We start from the raw sequence: 14393 nt of genomic DNA, 5'->3' as shown, positions 1-14393 counted from the left end.
CAGAACAGATATATTTTCATTATTGTATGTGAGAGGTATAGAGGGAAGTAATTGCTTGTTAAGGCTTTTATTCTAAGAATCTACCTCAAAAAGTCTAAAAAGTTCAGAGTTAAAAGTGTAATGATTACCGAAGTAGAAAAATCACATAAGATCTCTATTCATAACTCCAGTAACACCTACTATACATTTCAGCGGCAGACAAACGCTGTTTTTCGCAAATATCTCCTAAACGAATCTTTGGATCAGTATGATATTTCAGCACACTACCTATAATACCCGGACCTAATTTATGGCTAACCTAACATTACTATATGTCTTGTGTGACGAGTTTACTTGTGCAAAATATCGCAAACCCGACGAGTCATGTTGACGCATTCGAAGGAAAGTGTGCCCCCCCCCCCTGCACCCTCCCAAACTATTCCTAGCCACAACTACTCCCCCTTCTCGCTCTCGTTATCCCTCCTCTTCTCCCCCTAACTTCTCGCCTCCCTCATCACTCTTGTGTCCCTCCCTATTTCTCCCATCACTGTATTATATATTAGAATGTTATGTACGTGTACATGTATAGATAGTATGATTATTAACTAAGAGCATGGTACAGTTCCATGGAGGCAAGACGTATTTCACGTTGATAATTACTGTACAACAGCATGTTTACATACATATAGTATGTAGAAGGTCCATGTTTGCAGTCCTTATGGTCACCCAAGTGAACACGATGTACTGGCATTACCTGTGGTCTGGACCTTCTAGGAAAAGTTATTACTGTTATTACATACTGTGTAGTACATATTCATCATAAAATGTCAACTTGGTCCAGCTAATATAATGTTATTTTGTTGACTTGTCTCTTTCATATTTCTATTTTGCCAAAATTATAAACCGCATATATTTTTCTCCATCTATACATATGGTTATCATGCGTATGAATTATTCTTTAATATATATATATGTACATCGTGTATTATTGTAAATACGATTACATACATTCCACTACTTATTAAGTGGAAGCAATATGAAAAAAGTATGACAGTGTTCCTTTGCTTGCTAATAGCACAGGTAGTTTGACGCTATTTATAAGAGCACTGATGATGATCATAGTGCTACTAGATGATGTTCAGCACCAGACTTGAGTTAGAAACAGATTCCAAAGAGCAACTCGTGGGGTTCCCCGTCCGCTAGGGGAACCTACGGCGGAGCTATGTGCGTGGTTCTCCTTAAACTCTTTTTTTTTTTTTTTTTTTTTTTTTTTTTTTTTTGTGTGTGTGTGTGTGTGTGTGTGTGTGTGTGTGTGTGTGTGTGTTCTTCTAATTCTAATTCATTCTAATTCTTATTCTTACTAGCTAGCGCAAGACTAATGTATCGCAGTGTCTGTGCTGGCTGGCTGGCTGGCCCTGGTGGTTTTGCACTTAGTTTAGCTTACCCTCCCAAACGTTTTCTTCTTCTCCTCAGGGTCTACCTCGCCACCTAGCACCTGTGTGTGAGGCCGGATGTTTAGGTTGGGTTAAACTATACCGTGTGAAGGTGAAGGTACAAACCGATGCATGCTTTCTCGGGTGAGGCAGGGGATCATACATGACGTCAGTGACTGACTGACTGATTGATTTTACTCATTCCGGACCTACTCCACAGGCCACAGCGGGTCGGAGCCCACCCAGCTACTACCTACCTACCTACCTACTTCATCTCGGCGGGGGCAGCGCCGCATCCGATCTGCACGACGGCCATCATCGTCTCAACGACCTACCTCCCGGCTCTGTTTTGCGTTTTTTTTTATTTGTTATGTTATGTTATGTCTTGTGGGTTAATTGTTGTTATCGTCGTTGTCAGCAGAGGAGTCCCTTACCTGCCGTGAAGAAAACAAACTAAGTGTGGGAAGCCTGCCAGACGTGGGGGTTGTTAATTGTTGTCATGACTGAGGGTCTTCTTCCTAGTAATATCAGCAGGAATTGACCTAGGAATGTCACTATGTAGTTGAGGGTGTGTGTCCAGAAGTCTCTTATTTGAAAAGGGTGTGGCTCCCAAGGGGAGCCGGATTAAACGGTACTGAATTGTCGTCCCTGAAAGGCCGAGGGCGATTACTTCTCGGTCTTCTTGGGCAGGAGCACCGCCTGGATGTTAGGCAGCACACCTCCCTGGGCAATGGTGACGCCGGAGAGGAGCTTGTTCAGCTCCTCGTCGTTGCGGATGGCCAGCTGCAGGTGGCGGGGGATGATGCGGGTCTTCTTGTTGTCGCGGGCCGCGTTGCCGGCCAGCTCGAGCACCTCGGCGGCCAGGTACTCCATGACGGCCGCCAGGTACACGGGGGCGCAGGCGCCCACGCGCTCGGCGTAGTTGCCCTTCCTCAGGAGACGGTGGATCCTGCCCACGGGGAACTGCAGGCCGGCACGGCTGGAGCGGGACTTTGACTTCCCCTTCACCTTTCCTCCCTTGCCGCGTCCAGACATGTCGACAGTGAGTGGTGGGGTCGTGGACTTGCGCTTCAGCTGAGGGCTCGGAGCGCGAATACCTGCCGCTCGCGGCTCTTTCGCCCGATCTAGTGCAGCGCAGGATCGGAGGGCGGGGACGGCCGGGCGAGCCTGCCAATGGGAGCGCGAGCCGCCACGCGTCCCCGCGATCCCGAGGGAGCGGCGCCGCCATAAAGGGGGAATCCGGGGGCGGCCCGGCAACATTCGCTCGCCGTCTGGGAACGAAGAAGCAGACATGCCCCCCAAAGCATCAGGAAAGGCCGCCAAGAAGGCTGGCAAGGCCCAGAAGGCCATCGCCAAGGGTGACAAGAAGAAGAAGCGCAGGAGGAAGGAGAGCTACTCGATCTACATCTACAAGGTGCTCAAGCAGGTCCACCCCGACACCGGCGTCTCCTCCAAGGCCATGTCCATCATGAACTCTTTCGTGAACGACATCTTCGAGCGCATCGCCGCCGAGGCCTCTCGCCTGGCCCATTACAACAAGCGCTCCACCATCACCAGTCGGGAGATCCAGACGGCCGTCCGTCTCCTCCTGCCCGGTGAGCTGGCCAAGCACGCCGTGTCCGAAGGCACCAAGGCCGTCACCAAGTACACCTCCTCCAAATAAGCAACCCACCAACTTGCTTGCACTGTAAAAGAACCGGCTCCATCGGAGCCACAAACTATTTCCCGAAAGAGAACGAAGACGGTTAGTCCCCCTCTCTCTCTCTCTCGCTCGCTCACCCACTCACGCCCTGAGCTGACCCACCAAGGGATGCATGGCATCAATAAGCGGACCGAGTCCCGCCAGTGCTCGCCAAACCGCGACCAAAGCTTGAAATCGCCAATGCTTCTCTCGGTCGTTTGTTGTTAGCTGCAGGGGATCACGATGAGCGATATATGCCTACATAGCAGCCGTCATCAGTAGTTAGTGATTCCGCCCCTCCGCTTATATTTATTTACTTGTTCTGGTAATTCCTGTCTTCCTGCCTGCATGTAGTCCCCACATATTCCCTACTCGTGCACCCGCCAGTTGAAATAAGTTAAGAGAGAAATCAAAGCCCCCCAATCAATTGATATGAGATTATGAAGCAGAAGGATATGTGGGAAAGGCAACAAGCCAGTGATCCTCCTGCCCCCCCTCCCGCCCCAGTGTTTGTCTAAACTATCCCGGAAAGTGACTTTGGCCCTGAAAAGGGCCTAGATATAGTGTGAGCAGATTGTAGTACTCAGACGCTTAGGCACGCTCGCCGCGAATGCGACGGGCCAGCTGGATGTCCTTTGGCATGATGGTGACACGCTTGGCGTGGATGGCGCAGAGGTTGGTGTCCTCGAAGAGACCGACGAGGTAGGCCTCGGAGGCTTCCTGCAGAGCCATGACGGCAGAGGACTGGAAGCGGAGATCGGTCTTGAAATCCTGGGCGATCTCGCGCACCAGACGCTGGAAGGGCAGCTTCCTGATGAGGAGCTCGGTGCTCTTCTGGTAGCGGCGGATCTCACGGAGGGCCACGGTCCCGGGCCTGTAGCGGTGAGGCTTATTGACTCCTCCGGTGGCCGGGGCCGACTTGCGAGCGGCCTTGGTGGCCAGCTGCTTGCGGGGCGCCTTGCCACCGGTGGATTTCCTGGCAGTCTGCTTGGTACGGGCCATGGCTACGGACGAACAGAACAGTTGAGTCTGCCAGCCGTTTCTGGTTTTTATAGTTTTGGCGGCCGGGGGAGGAGCGGTGGTCCGCCGCGCCCTGCGCGTGCGCCGCCTCCTAGTCCCGCGCTTGCCCGCCCCCGTCAGGCAGTGCATCTATCTAGCCCTATTGGAGGAATTTAGGGTCTTTGAGCTGTCTGCATATGCTAGAGCCTAGTACAGTGTGGAGGCTCACCCAACGTCACTGGGCCGTCCGGAAGTAGACGGCAGGAGCCAGCCTATCGCCCAAAGACCCACCACCGCCGCCTCTGGCTCTGCATATATAGAGCGAACGCTGCAACCAGTTCCGGCGCAGACAGCAGTGAGTGCAGACCCTCTCTCCTCACTGCTGCTCTCCCTGACTTGCCCCTGCAGACGGCCCGGTTGAGCTATCAGCTCCCGCCTCTGCTATGGCGGCAAGGAGGAAGCGGCCCACGGAGTCCGCTCCTGACGACGGGGACGGATGGACCCGCGTGCAGAGCAAGCGGGCCCGAAGGAGGACGCTTCACGAGGACGGCGGGGAGGACCGATCGAGCGGACCCCTGCCGGAGTGGAGGCTGGTGTCTTCGGACTTCAGCACCCACTACCAGGCCATTCGGTGGATGGAGGACGAGCGGAAGCTGCGACTCCGGGTGACGGTCTCCCGCGCGGGGGACTTCCTCATCCGTGCGTGGGACTGGGACCACGCCACCACCCTGGACGAGATTGCTGCTGGACGGACCCGCGGCATCACCCTGGAGAAAAAGGAGGCGGCGGTGAAGGGTGTCCTGCTTGGATACCCAACCCACCTCCCATTGGACCCGGTGTTGGCGCACCCCTGCGTTGCAGCTGCAGTGAGGTGCCACTACAACGCCGGCCACGGACGACGCCTGCCCACCCGGAGCGTGCAGCTGACGCTGCGGGGACGTGTCCCCGCCTCGCTGGACCTCGGATGCTGGGGACGCTTTACCTGCCGCCGCTACGTGCCGGAGCCTGTGCGCTGTTACAAGTGCCAGGCTTTCGGCCACAGGCAGCGGCAGTGTACCAGGACGAAGGAGCTGTGCGGCGTGTGCAGCGGGGACCACGCTACGAGGGACTGCGTTCGCCGCCTTAGGGAAGGCGTGGCGCGCCCGGTGGCTGTGTGCCCCAACTGCAGTTCAGGTCACCATGCCTGGAACCGCAGGTGCCCCGCTCGACTCCGCAGAATCCCGGGAGCCAAGCTGCAGAGGACGACGTCTTCGGCGGACCCGGCAGCAGCGCGGCCAAGGCAGCCGCCCACGGAGGAGAGGACGCCACCCCACGGTGAAGGACGAAAGAGGAGGCGCCGCAGACGGAAGAGGAGGACGGGACCCACGGAACTGAGCGTCCCGACACCAAAGTCTCCCGCTAGGGAGATGGAGGTGGACCCACCACGGCCGACGAGAACGGAGACGGCTGCGGCGACCGCCGAGGTGACACCCCCAGTAGTGTCCCCAGATGTACCCGCGCCGAAGAAGACAAAGAGGACCAGGGACCAGACACTCGAGACGGTGGACGCGCCGGCGACTGCAGTGGAGCCAGCACCCCGCGAGGCCCCCGGCAGCTGCCAGGCGACCCAGACCCCACGGACCTACAATTTCAGTGAGGGCGAGTTGGTGGATCTCCTGATCCGCTACGAGCACCTCACTGAACAAGAGGAGGAGGCTAGGTTCGAGAGGATCCCGCACGAGACAGCCCTCCCCTTAGTGAGGAGGACACTCCGTGAAGGGAAGCCGCTCCCAGCCTCCATCCGCACGGCCCGCCCACTGGGTAACCCCCCACGTCACTTCGACCACAGGCAGGAGGTTGAGTGGGCGACTTACGAGGAGGAAGACGTCTCGGAGGAAGAGGTCGACGTCGGAGACGTGGACGACGACTTCTTCCTCAACGCAGACAGAGACCTCACCGACGCTGAGCTCGAAAGCTACTACGCCGGTGACCACTGAATAAAAAGACATTTCATCCATGTGTAATCTTGTCCAATTGTAACTAGTGCCAACTATGTATCGTACATCGGGCAGGCTGCTTGTTTAGAGCCTGCTTTGGTAACCGCTTATTTTTGTAATTTTCATGTTTATTTTTATTTTTGTATCTTATGTAAAAGTTATCAATAAACTATTAAAGCAAAAGCAACAACCCAACACTCACTCCACTGTTGAGCTACCCACCTGAACCATGACTGGCCGCGGCAAGGGAGGCAAGGGACTCGGAAAGGGAGGCGCCAAGCGTCACCGCAAGGTTCTTCGGGACAACATCCAGGGCATCACCAAGCCGGCCATCCGTCGTCTGGCGCGCCGTGGCGGTGTGAAGCGCATCTCCGGGCTCATCTACGAAGAGACCCGTGGTGTGCTCAAGGTGTTCCTGGAGAACGTCATCAGGGATGCCGTCACCTACACTGAGCACGCCAAGCGCAAGACCGTCACCGCCATGGACGTGGTGTACGCCCTCAAACGCCAGGGCCGCACCCTGTACGGCTTCGGTGGTTAATGCCGCTGCCTGAGCGAGCCCGACCTAACCCACCCACCCCGGACCTCTTTGAGGTCCACATTCTTATTCACTAAGAGAATAGTAGCACACTTTTTACTTCAGTTATATTTTCTTTCTTTCTTTCTTTCGTTCTTCCTCCCTCCTCCCTCCCTCCCTGCCTAATGATGGTTCACACCTCCGCCCACTGCTCCCCATCCACCTCATTTGACACTAGTTTGTTTGTTTCCTCAATCCCATCTTTTTCCCTCCCTCCCTCCTGCCTAATGATGGTTCACACCTCCGCCCACTGCTCCCCATCCACCTCATTTGCCACTAGTAAGCTCCAATTTGTTTGTTTCAGTTCTTACGGAAACATCATTTTGCCATAATTTCCCCTGTCCCTGTCAATTCTTTGTAAAATCAGTAACAGGATATTTATGAAAAGAGAGAGAGAGAGAGAGAGAGAGAGAGAGAGAGAGAGAGAGAGAGAGAGAGAGAGAGAGAGAGAGAGAGAGAGAGAGAGAGAGAGAGAGAAAACTATATTGGAAAATACATAGACAAAACAAAGCGACGTCTGGACGGGAACAGGAAAAGAAAGAGAGGAAGAATGACATAGAAAGGTTAAGAAAGAAAAAAAGGAGGAGAAAAAGAGAAAGAAAGCAATAATGAGAAAGACGGCAAATATATAGACAGAGAGAAAGAAGCCTCCCCTTCTTGATCCACTCCTTCTATTGTCTCTTGGAGTGTGCAGGAGTGTATAGGAAAGCAAGGGTAGGGTTAGAGGGTGAGGGACAGGCTCAGAACGAACTTGAAAGGGAAAGGCTGAGGAAGTGGGAATCTCCCTCTCCCTCCTCCCTCCTCCCCCTCCCCCTCCTCCTCCTCCTCCTCCTTCTTCTTCTTCTTCTTCTTCTTCTTCTTCTTCTTCTTCTTCTTCTTCTTCTTCTTCTTCTTCTTCTTCTTGTTTCTCGTTGTCGTCCTCATCATAACGTTGCGCCCTCTCTTACTGGACCCGCTTTTTCAGATACGTTGAACCAGCCCCGCCACCGAGTAGCCCGCCGGAACCCTGGGCAAGCGTCTACATGCCCAACAGTAGACAGGTGGATGACTAAAAAGCTGCAAATACGTTTCTATGAAAGTAGGTGTGCCGGCATGTAAATAGGTGTGCCTGCCTGCCTGCCTGCCTGCCTGCCTGCCTGCCTGCCTGCCTGCCTGCCTGCCTGCCTGCCTGCCAATTAAAGCGAACGGGCTAGCTAACAGACAAACACAAAACTAGCTAGCTAACAAACTAAAAGACAAACTAGCTAGCTAGCAAACAAACAAACAAACAAACTCACTAGCTAGCTAGCAAGCAATCAAACAAGCTAGCTAGCTAGCAAACAAACCAACCAACAAACAAACAAACAAACTAACTAACTAACTAACTAACTAACAAACAAACAAACAAACAAACAAACAAACAAACAAACAAACAAACAAACAAACAAAAACAAACAAACAAACAAACAAACAAACAAACAAACAAACTCACTAGCTAGCTAGCTAGCTAGCTAGCTAGCAAGCAAGCAAACAAGCTAGCTAGCAAACAAACAAACAAACAAACAAACAAACAAACAAACAAACAAACAAACTAACTAACTAACAAACAAACAAACAAACAAGGTTGCTAGCTAGCAAACAAACAAACAAACAAACAAACAAGGTAGCTAGCTAGCAAACAAACAAAATAACAAGCTAACTAGCAAACAAACAAACTAACTAACTAACTAACTAACTAACTAACTAACTAACTAACTAACTAACTAACTAACTAACTAACTAACTAACTAACAAACAAACAAACAAACAAGGTAGCTAGCTAGCAAACAAACAAAATAACAAGCTAACTAGCAAACAAACAAAAACAAACAAACAAACAAACAAACAAACAAACTAACTAACTAACTAACTAACTAACTAACTAACTAACTAACTAACTAACTAACTAACTAACTAACTAACTAACTAACTAACTAACTAACTAACTAACAAACTAACTAACTAACTAACTAACTAACTAACTAACTAACTAACTAACTAACTAACTAACTAACTAACTAACTAACTAACTAACTAACTAACTAACTAACTAACAAACAAACAAACAAACAAGGTAGCTAGCTAGCAAACAAACAAAATAACAAGCTAACTAGCAAACAAACAAAAACAAACAAACAAACAAACAAACAAACAAACAAACAAACAAACAAACTAACTAACTAACTAACTAACTAACTAACTAACTAACTAACTAACTAACTAACTAACTAACTAACAAACAAACAAACAAGGTAGCTAGCTACCAAACAAACAAAATAACAAGCTAAATAGCAAACATACAAACAAACAAACAAACAAACAAACAAACAAACAAAGAAACAAGCTAACTAACTAACTAACTAACTAACTAACTAACTAACTAACTAACTAACTAACTAACTAGCTAGCTAACTAGCAAAAAAGCTAATTAGGGAGCTAGCTCGTTTGTTTGTTGCAAGCTGTGCTCAGTGTAGGTGACGGCATCCCTGATGACGTTCTCCAGGAACACCTTGAGCACACCACGGGTCTCTTCGTAGATGAGCCCGGAGATGCGCTTCACACCGCCACGGCGCGCCAGGCGACGGATGGCCGGCTTGGTGATGCCCTGGATGTTGTCCCGAAGAACCTTGCGGTGACGCTTGGCGCCTCCCTTTCCGAGTCCCTTGCCTCCCTTGCCGCGGCCAGTCATGGTTCAGGTGGGTAGCTCAACAGTGGAGTGAGTGTTGGGCTGCCATTTTTTGCTTTGCTTTAATAGTTTATTGGTAACCTTTACATAAGACATACAGAAAAATAAACATGAAAAATTACAAAAATAATCAGTTACCAAAGCAGGCTCTAAACAAGCAGCCTGCCCGATGTACTGTACATATACTACACATGGTACAAATCTATCAAAAATTACACGTGGGGGAAATGTCTTTTTAATCACATGTCACCGGCGTAGTAGCTTGCAAGCTCCTCGTCGGTGAGGTCCCTGTCTGCATTCAGGAAGAGGTCTTCGTCCACGCCTCCGACGTCGACCTCATCCTCCGAGACGTCTTCTTCCTCATACGTCGCCCACTCAACCTCCTGCTTATGATCGAAGTGGCGTGGGGGGTTACCCAGTGGGCGGGCCGTGCAGATGGAGGCAGGGAGCGGCTTCCCTTCACGGAGTGTCCTCCTCACTAGGGGGAGGGCTGTCTCGTGCGGGATCCTCTCGAACCTGGCCTCCTCTTCTTGCTCAGTGAGGTGCTCGTAGCGGATCAGAAGATCCACCAGCTCGCCCTCACTGAAGGTGTAGATCCGTGGGGTCTGGGTCGCCTGGCAGCTACCGGGGGCCTCGCGGGGTGCTGGCTCCTCCGTAGTCGTCGGCGCGTCCCTCGTCTCAGGTGTCTGGTCCCTGGTCCTCTTTTTCTTCTTGCTGGCGGGTACCTCCGGGGACACAGCTGGGGGTGTCACCTCAGCGGTCACCGCTGCCGTCTCCGTCAGACGTGGTGGGTCCACCTCCATCTCCCTAGCGGGAGACTTTGGTGTCGGGACGCTCTGCTCCGTGGGTCCCGGCTTCCTCCTCCGTCTGCGGCGCCTCCTCTTCCGTCCTTCTCCGTGGGGTGTCGTCCTCTCCTCCGTGGGCGGCTGCATAGGCCGCGCTGCTGCCGGGTCCGCCGAAGACGTCGTCCTCCGCAGCTTGGCACCCGGGATTCTGCAGAGCCGAGCGGGGCACCTGCGGTTCCAGGCATGGTGCCCGGAACTGCAGTTGGGGCACACAGCCACTGGGCGCGCCACACCTTCCCGAAGGCGGCGAACGCAGTCCCTCGTGGCGTGGTCCCTGCTGCACACGCCGCACAGCTCCTCCGTCCTGGTACACTGCCGCTGCCTGTGGCCGAAGGCCTGGCACTTGTAACAGCGCACAGGCTCCGGCACATAGCGGCGGCAGGTAAAACGTCCCCAGCATCCGAGGTCCAGCGAGGCGGGGACACGTCCCCGCAGCGTCAGCTGCACGCTCCGGGTGGGCAGGCGTCGTCCGTGGCCGGCGTTGTAGTGGCACCTCACTGCAGCTGCAACGCAGGGGTGCGCCAACACCGGGTCCAATGGGAGGTGGGTAGGGTATCCAAGCAGGACACCCTTCACCGCCGCCTCCTTTTTCTCCAGGGTGATGCCGCGAGTCCGTCCTGCAGCAATCTCGTCCAGGGTGGTGGCGTGGTCCCAGTCCCACGCACGGATGAGGAAGTCCCCCGCGCGGGAGACCGTCACCCGGAGTCGCAGCTTCCGCTCGTCCTCCATCCACCGGATGGCCTGGTAGTGGGTGCTGAAGTCCGAAGACACCAGCCTCCACTCCGGCAGGGGTCCGCTCGATCGGTCCTCCCCGCCGTCCTCGTGAAGCGTCCTCCTTCGGGCCCGCTTGCTCTGCACGCGGGTCCATCCGTCCCCGTCGTCAGGAGCAGACTCCGTGGGCCGCTTCCGTCTTGCCGCCATAGCAGAGGCGGGAGCTGAAAGCTCAACCGGGCCGTCTGCAGGGGCAAGTCAGGGAGAGCAGCAGTGAGGAGAGAGGGTCTGCACTCACTGCTGTTTTGCTTTAATAGTTTATTGATAACTATTACATAAGATACAAAAATAAAAATAAACATGAAAATTACAAAAATAAGCGGTTACCAAAGCAGGCTCTAAACAAGCAGCCTGCCCGATGTACGATACATAGTTGGCACTAGTTACAATTGGACAAGATTACACATGGATGAAATGTCTTTTTATTCAGTGGTCACCGGCGTAGTAGCTTTCGAGCTCAGCGTCGGTGAGGTCTCTGTCTGCGTTGAGGAAGAGGTCGTCGTCCACGTCTCCGACGTCGACCTCGTCCTCCGAGACGTCTTCCTCCTCGTAAGTCGCCCACTCAACCTCCTGCCTGTGGTCGAAGTGACGTGGGGGGTTACCCAGTGGGCGGGCCGTGCGGATGGAGGCTGGGAGCGGCTTCCCTTCACGGAGTGTCCTCCTCACTAAGGGGAGGGCTGTCTCGTGCGGGATCCTCTCGAACCTAGCCTCCTCCTCTTGTTCAGTGAGGTGCTCGTAGCGGATCAGGAGATCCACCAACTCGCCCTCACTGAAATTGTAGGTCCGTGGGGTCTGGGTCGCCTGGCAGCTGCCGGGGGCCTCGCGGGGTGCTGGCTCCACTGCAGTCGCCGGCGCGTCCACCGTCTCGAGTGTCTGGTCCCTGGTCCTCTTTGTCTTCTTCGGCGCGGGTACATCTGGGGACACTACTGGGGGTGTCACCTCGGCGGTCGCCGCAGCCGTCTCCGTTCTCGTCGGCCGTGGTGGGTCCACCTCCATCTCCCTAGCGGGAGACTTTGGTGTCGGGACGCTCAGTTCCGTGGGTCCCGTCCTCCTCTTCCGTCTGCGGTGCCTCCTCTTTCGTCCTTCACCGTGGGGTGGCGTCCTCTCCTCCGTGGGCGGCTGCCTTGGCCGCGCTGCTGCCGGGTCCGCCGAAGACGTCGTCCTCTGCAGCTTGGCTCCCGGGATTCTGCGGAGTCGAGCGGGGCACCTGCGGTTCCAGGCATGGTGACCTGAACTGCAGTTGGGGCACACAGCCACCGGGCGCGCCACGCCTTCCCTAAGGCGGCGAACGCAGTCCCTCGTAGCGTGGTCCCCGCTGCACACGCCGCACAGCTCCTTCGTCCTGGTACACTGCCGCTGCCTGTGGCCGAAAGCCTGGCACTTGTAACAGCGCACAGGCTCCGGCACGTAGCGGCGGCAGGTAAAGCGTCCCCAGCATCCGAGGTCCAGCGAGGCGGGGACACGTCCCCGCAGCGTCAGCTGCACGCTCCGGGTGGGCAGGCGTCGTCCGTGGCCGGCGTTGTAGTGGCACCTCACTGCAGCTGCAACGCAGGGGTGCGCCAACACCGGGTCCAATGGGAGGTGGGTTGGGTATCCAAGCAGGACACCCTTCACCGCCGCCTCCTTTTTCTCCAGGGTGATGCCGCGGGTCCGTCCAGCAGCAATCTCGTCCAGGGTGGTGGCGTGGTCCCAGTCCCACGCACGGATGAGGAAGTCCCCCGCGCGGGAGACCGTCACCCGGAGTCGCAGCTTCCGCTCGTCCTCCATCCACCGAATGGCCTGGTAGTGGGTGCTGAAGTCCGAAGACACCAGCCTCCACTCCGGCAGGGGTCCGCTCGATCGGTCCTCCCCGCCGTCCTCGTGAAGCGTCCTCCTTCGGGCCCGCTTGCTCTGCACGCGGGTCCATCCGTCCCCGTCGTCAGGAGCAGACTCCGTGGGCCGCTTCCTTCTTGCCGCCATAGCAGAGGCGGGAGCTGAGAGCTCAACCGGGCCGTCTGCAGGGGCAAGTCAGGGAGAGCAGCAGTGAGGAGAGAGGGTCTGCACTCACTGCTGTCTGCGCCGGAACTTTTTTTTTTTTTTTTTTTTTTTGTTTTTTTTGCTTTTGCTTTTTGTTCACTGCTGTCTGCGTTCGCTCTATATATGCAGAGCCAGAGGCTGCGGTGGTGGGTCTTTGGGCGATAGGCTGGCTCCTGCCGTCTACTTCCGGACGGCCCAGTGACGTTGGGTGAGCCTCCACACGGTACTAGGCTCTAGCATATGCAGACAGCTCCAAGAGACCCCTAAATTCCTCCAATAGGGCTAGATAGATGCACTGCCTGACGGGGGCGGGCAAGCGCGGGACTAGGAGGCGGCGCACGCGCAGGACGCGGCGGACCACCGCTCCTCCCCCGGCCGCCAAAACTATAAAAACCAGAAACAGCTGGGAAGACTCAACTGTTCTGTTCGTCCGTAGCCATGGCCCGTACCAAGCAGACTGCCAGGAAATCCACCGGTGGCAAGGCGCCCCGCAAGCAGCTGGCCACCAAGGCCGCTCGCAAGTCGGCCCCGGCCACCGGAGGAGTCAAGAAGCCTCACCGCTACAGGCCCGGGACCGTGGCCCTCCGTGAGATCCGCCGCTACCAGAAGAGCACCGAGCTCCTCATCAGGAAGCTGCCCTTCCAGCGTCTGGTGCGCGAGATCGCCCAGGATTTCAAGACCGATCTCCGCTTCCAGTCCTCTGCCGTCATGGCTCTGCAGGAAGCCTCCGAGGCCTACCTCGTCGGTCTCTTCGAGGACACCAACCTCTGCGCCATCCACGCCAAGCGTGTCACCATCATGCCAAAGGACATCCAGCTGGCCCGTCGCATTCGCGGCGAGCGTGCCTAAGCGTCTGAGTACTACAATCTGCTCACACTATATCTAGGCCCTTTTCAGGGCCAAAGTCACTTTCCGGGAGAGAATTTAGACAGACACTGGGGCGGGCAGGGGGGGAGGAGGATCACTGGCTTGTTGCCTTTCCCACATATCCTTCTGCTTCATAATCTCATATCCATTGATTGGGGGGGCTTTGATTTCTCTCTTAACTTATTTCAACTGGCGGGTGCACGAGTAGGGAATATGTGGGGACTACATGCAGGCAGGAAGACAGGAATTACCAGAACAAGTAAATAAATATAAACGGAGGGGCGGAATCACTAACTACTGATGACGGCTGCTATGTATACGCATATATCGCTCATCGCGATCCCCTGCACCTAACCACAAACGACCGAGAGAAGCATTGGCGATTTCAAGCCTTGGTCGCGGTTTGGCGAGCACTGGCGGGACTCGGTCCGCTTATCGATGCCATGCATCCCTTGGTGGGTCAGCTCAGTGAGTGAGTGAGTAAGAGAGAGAGAGAGAGAGAGAGAGAGAGAGAGAGAGAGAGAGAGAGAGAGAGAGAGAGAGAG

At 54.5% G+C, this 14393-nt stretch overlaps 2 protein-coding genes across 2 annotated transcripts; one reads left to right on the top strand and one right to left on the bottom strand.

Annotated features, from left to right (window-relative positions):
• Positions 1–3629: 3629 nt before the first annotated feature.
• On the bottom strand, positions 3630–4262 carry LOC126993796 (histone H3-like). Its single transcript, XM_050852954.1, has one exon. The coding sequence runs from the start codon at positions 4240–4242 to the stop codon at positions 3685–3687; it is 558 nt and encodes a 185-aa protein (XP_050708911.1). The 5' UTR covers positions 4243–4262; the 3' UTR covers positions 3630–3684.
• Positions 4263–13127: 8865 nt separating this feature from the next.
• On the top strand, positions 13128–13885 carry LOC126993803 (histone H3). Its single transcript, XM_050852959.1, has one exon. It carries the CDS (start codon positions 13420–13422, stop codon positions 13828–13830), a length of 411 nt encoding a protein of 136 aa, XP_050708916.1. The 5' UTR covers positions 13128–13419; the 3' UTR covers positions 13831–13885.
• The last annotated feature ends 508 nt before the right edge of the window (positions 13886–14393 follow it).

The sequence above is a fragment of the Eriocheir sinensis genome, unplaced genomic scaffold (genome assembly GCF_024679095.1).
Source record: "Eriocheir sinensis breed Jianghai 21 unplaced genomic scaffold, ASM2467909v1 Scaffold678, whole genome shotgun sequence".
In the NCBI taxonomy this organism is placed as follows: domain Eukaryota; kingdom Metazoa; phylum Arthropoda; class Malacostraca; order Decapoda; family Varunidae; genus Eriocheir; species Eriocheir sinensis.
This window is presented reverse-complemented; position numbering and strand designations above follow the sequence as displayed.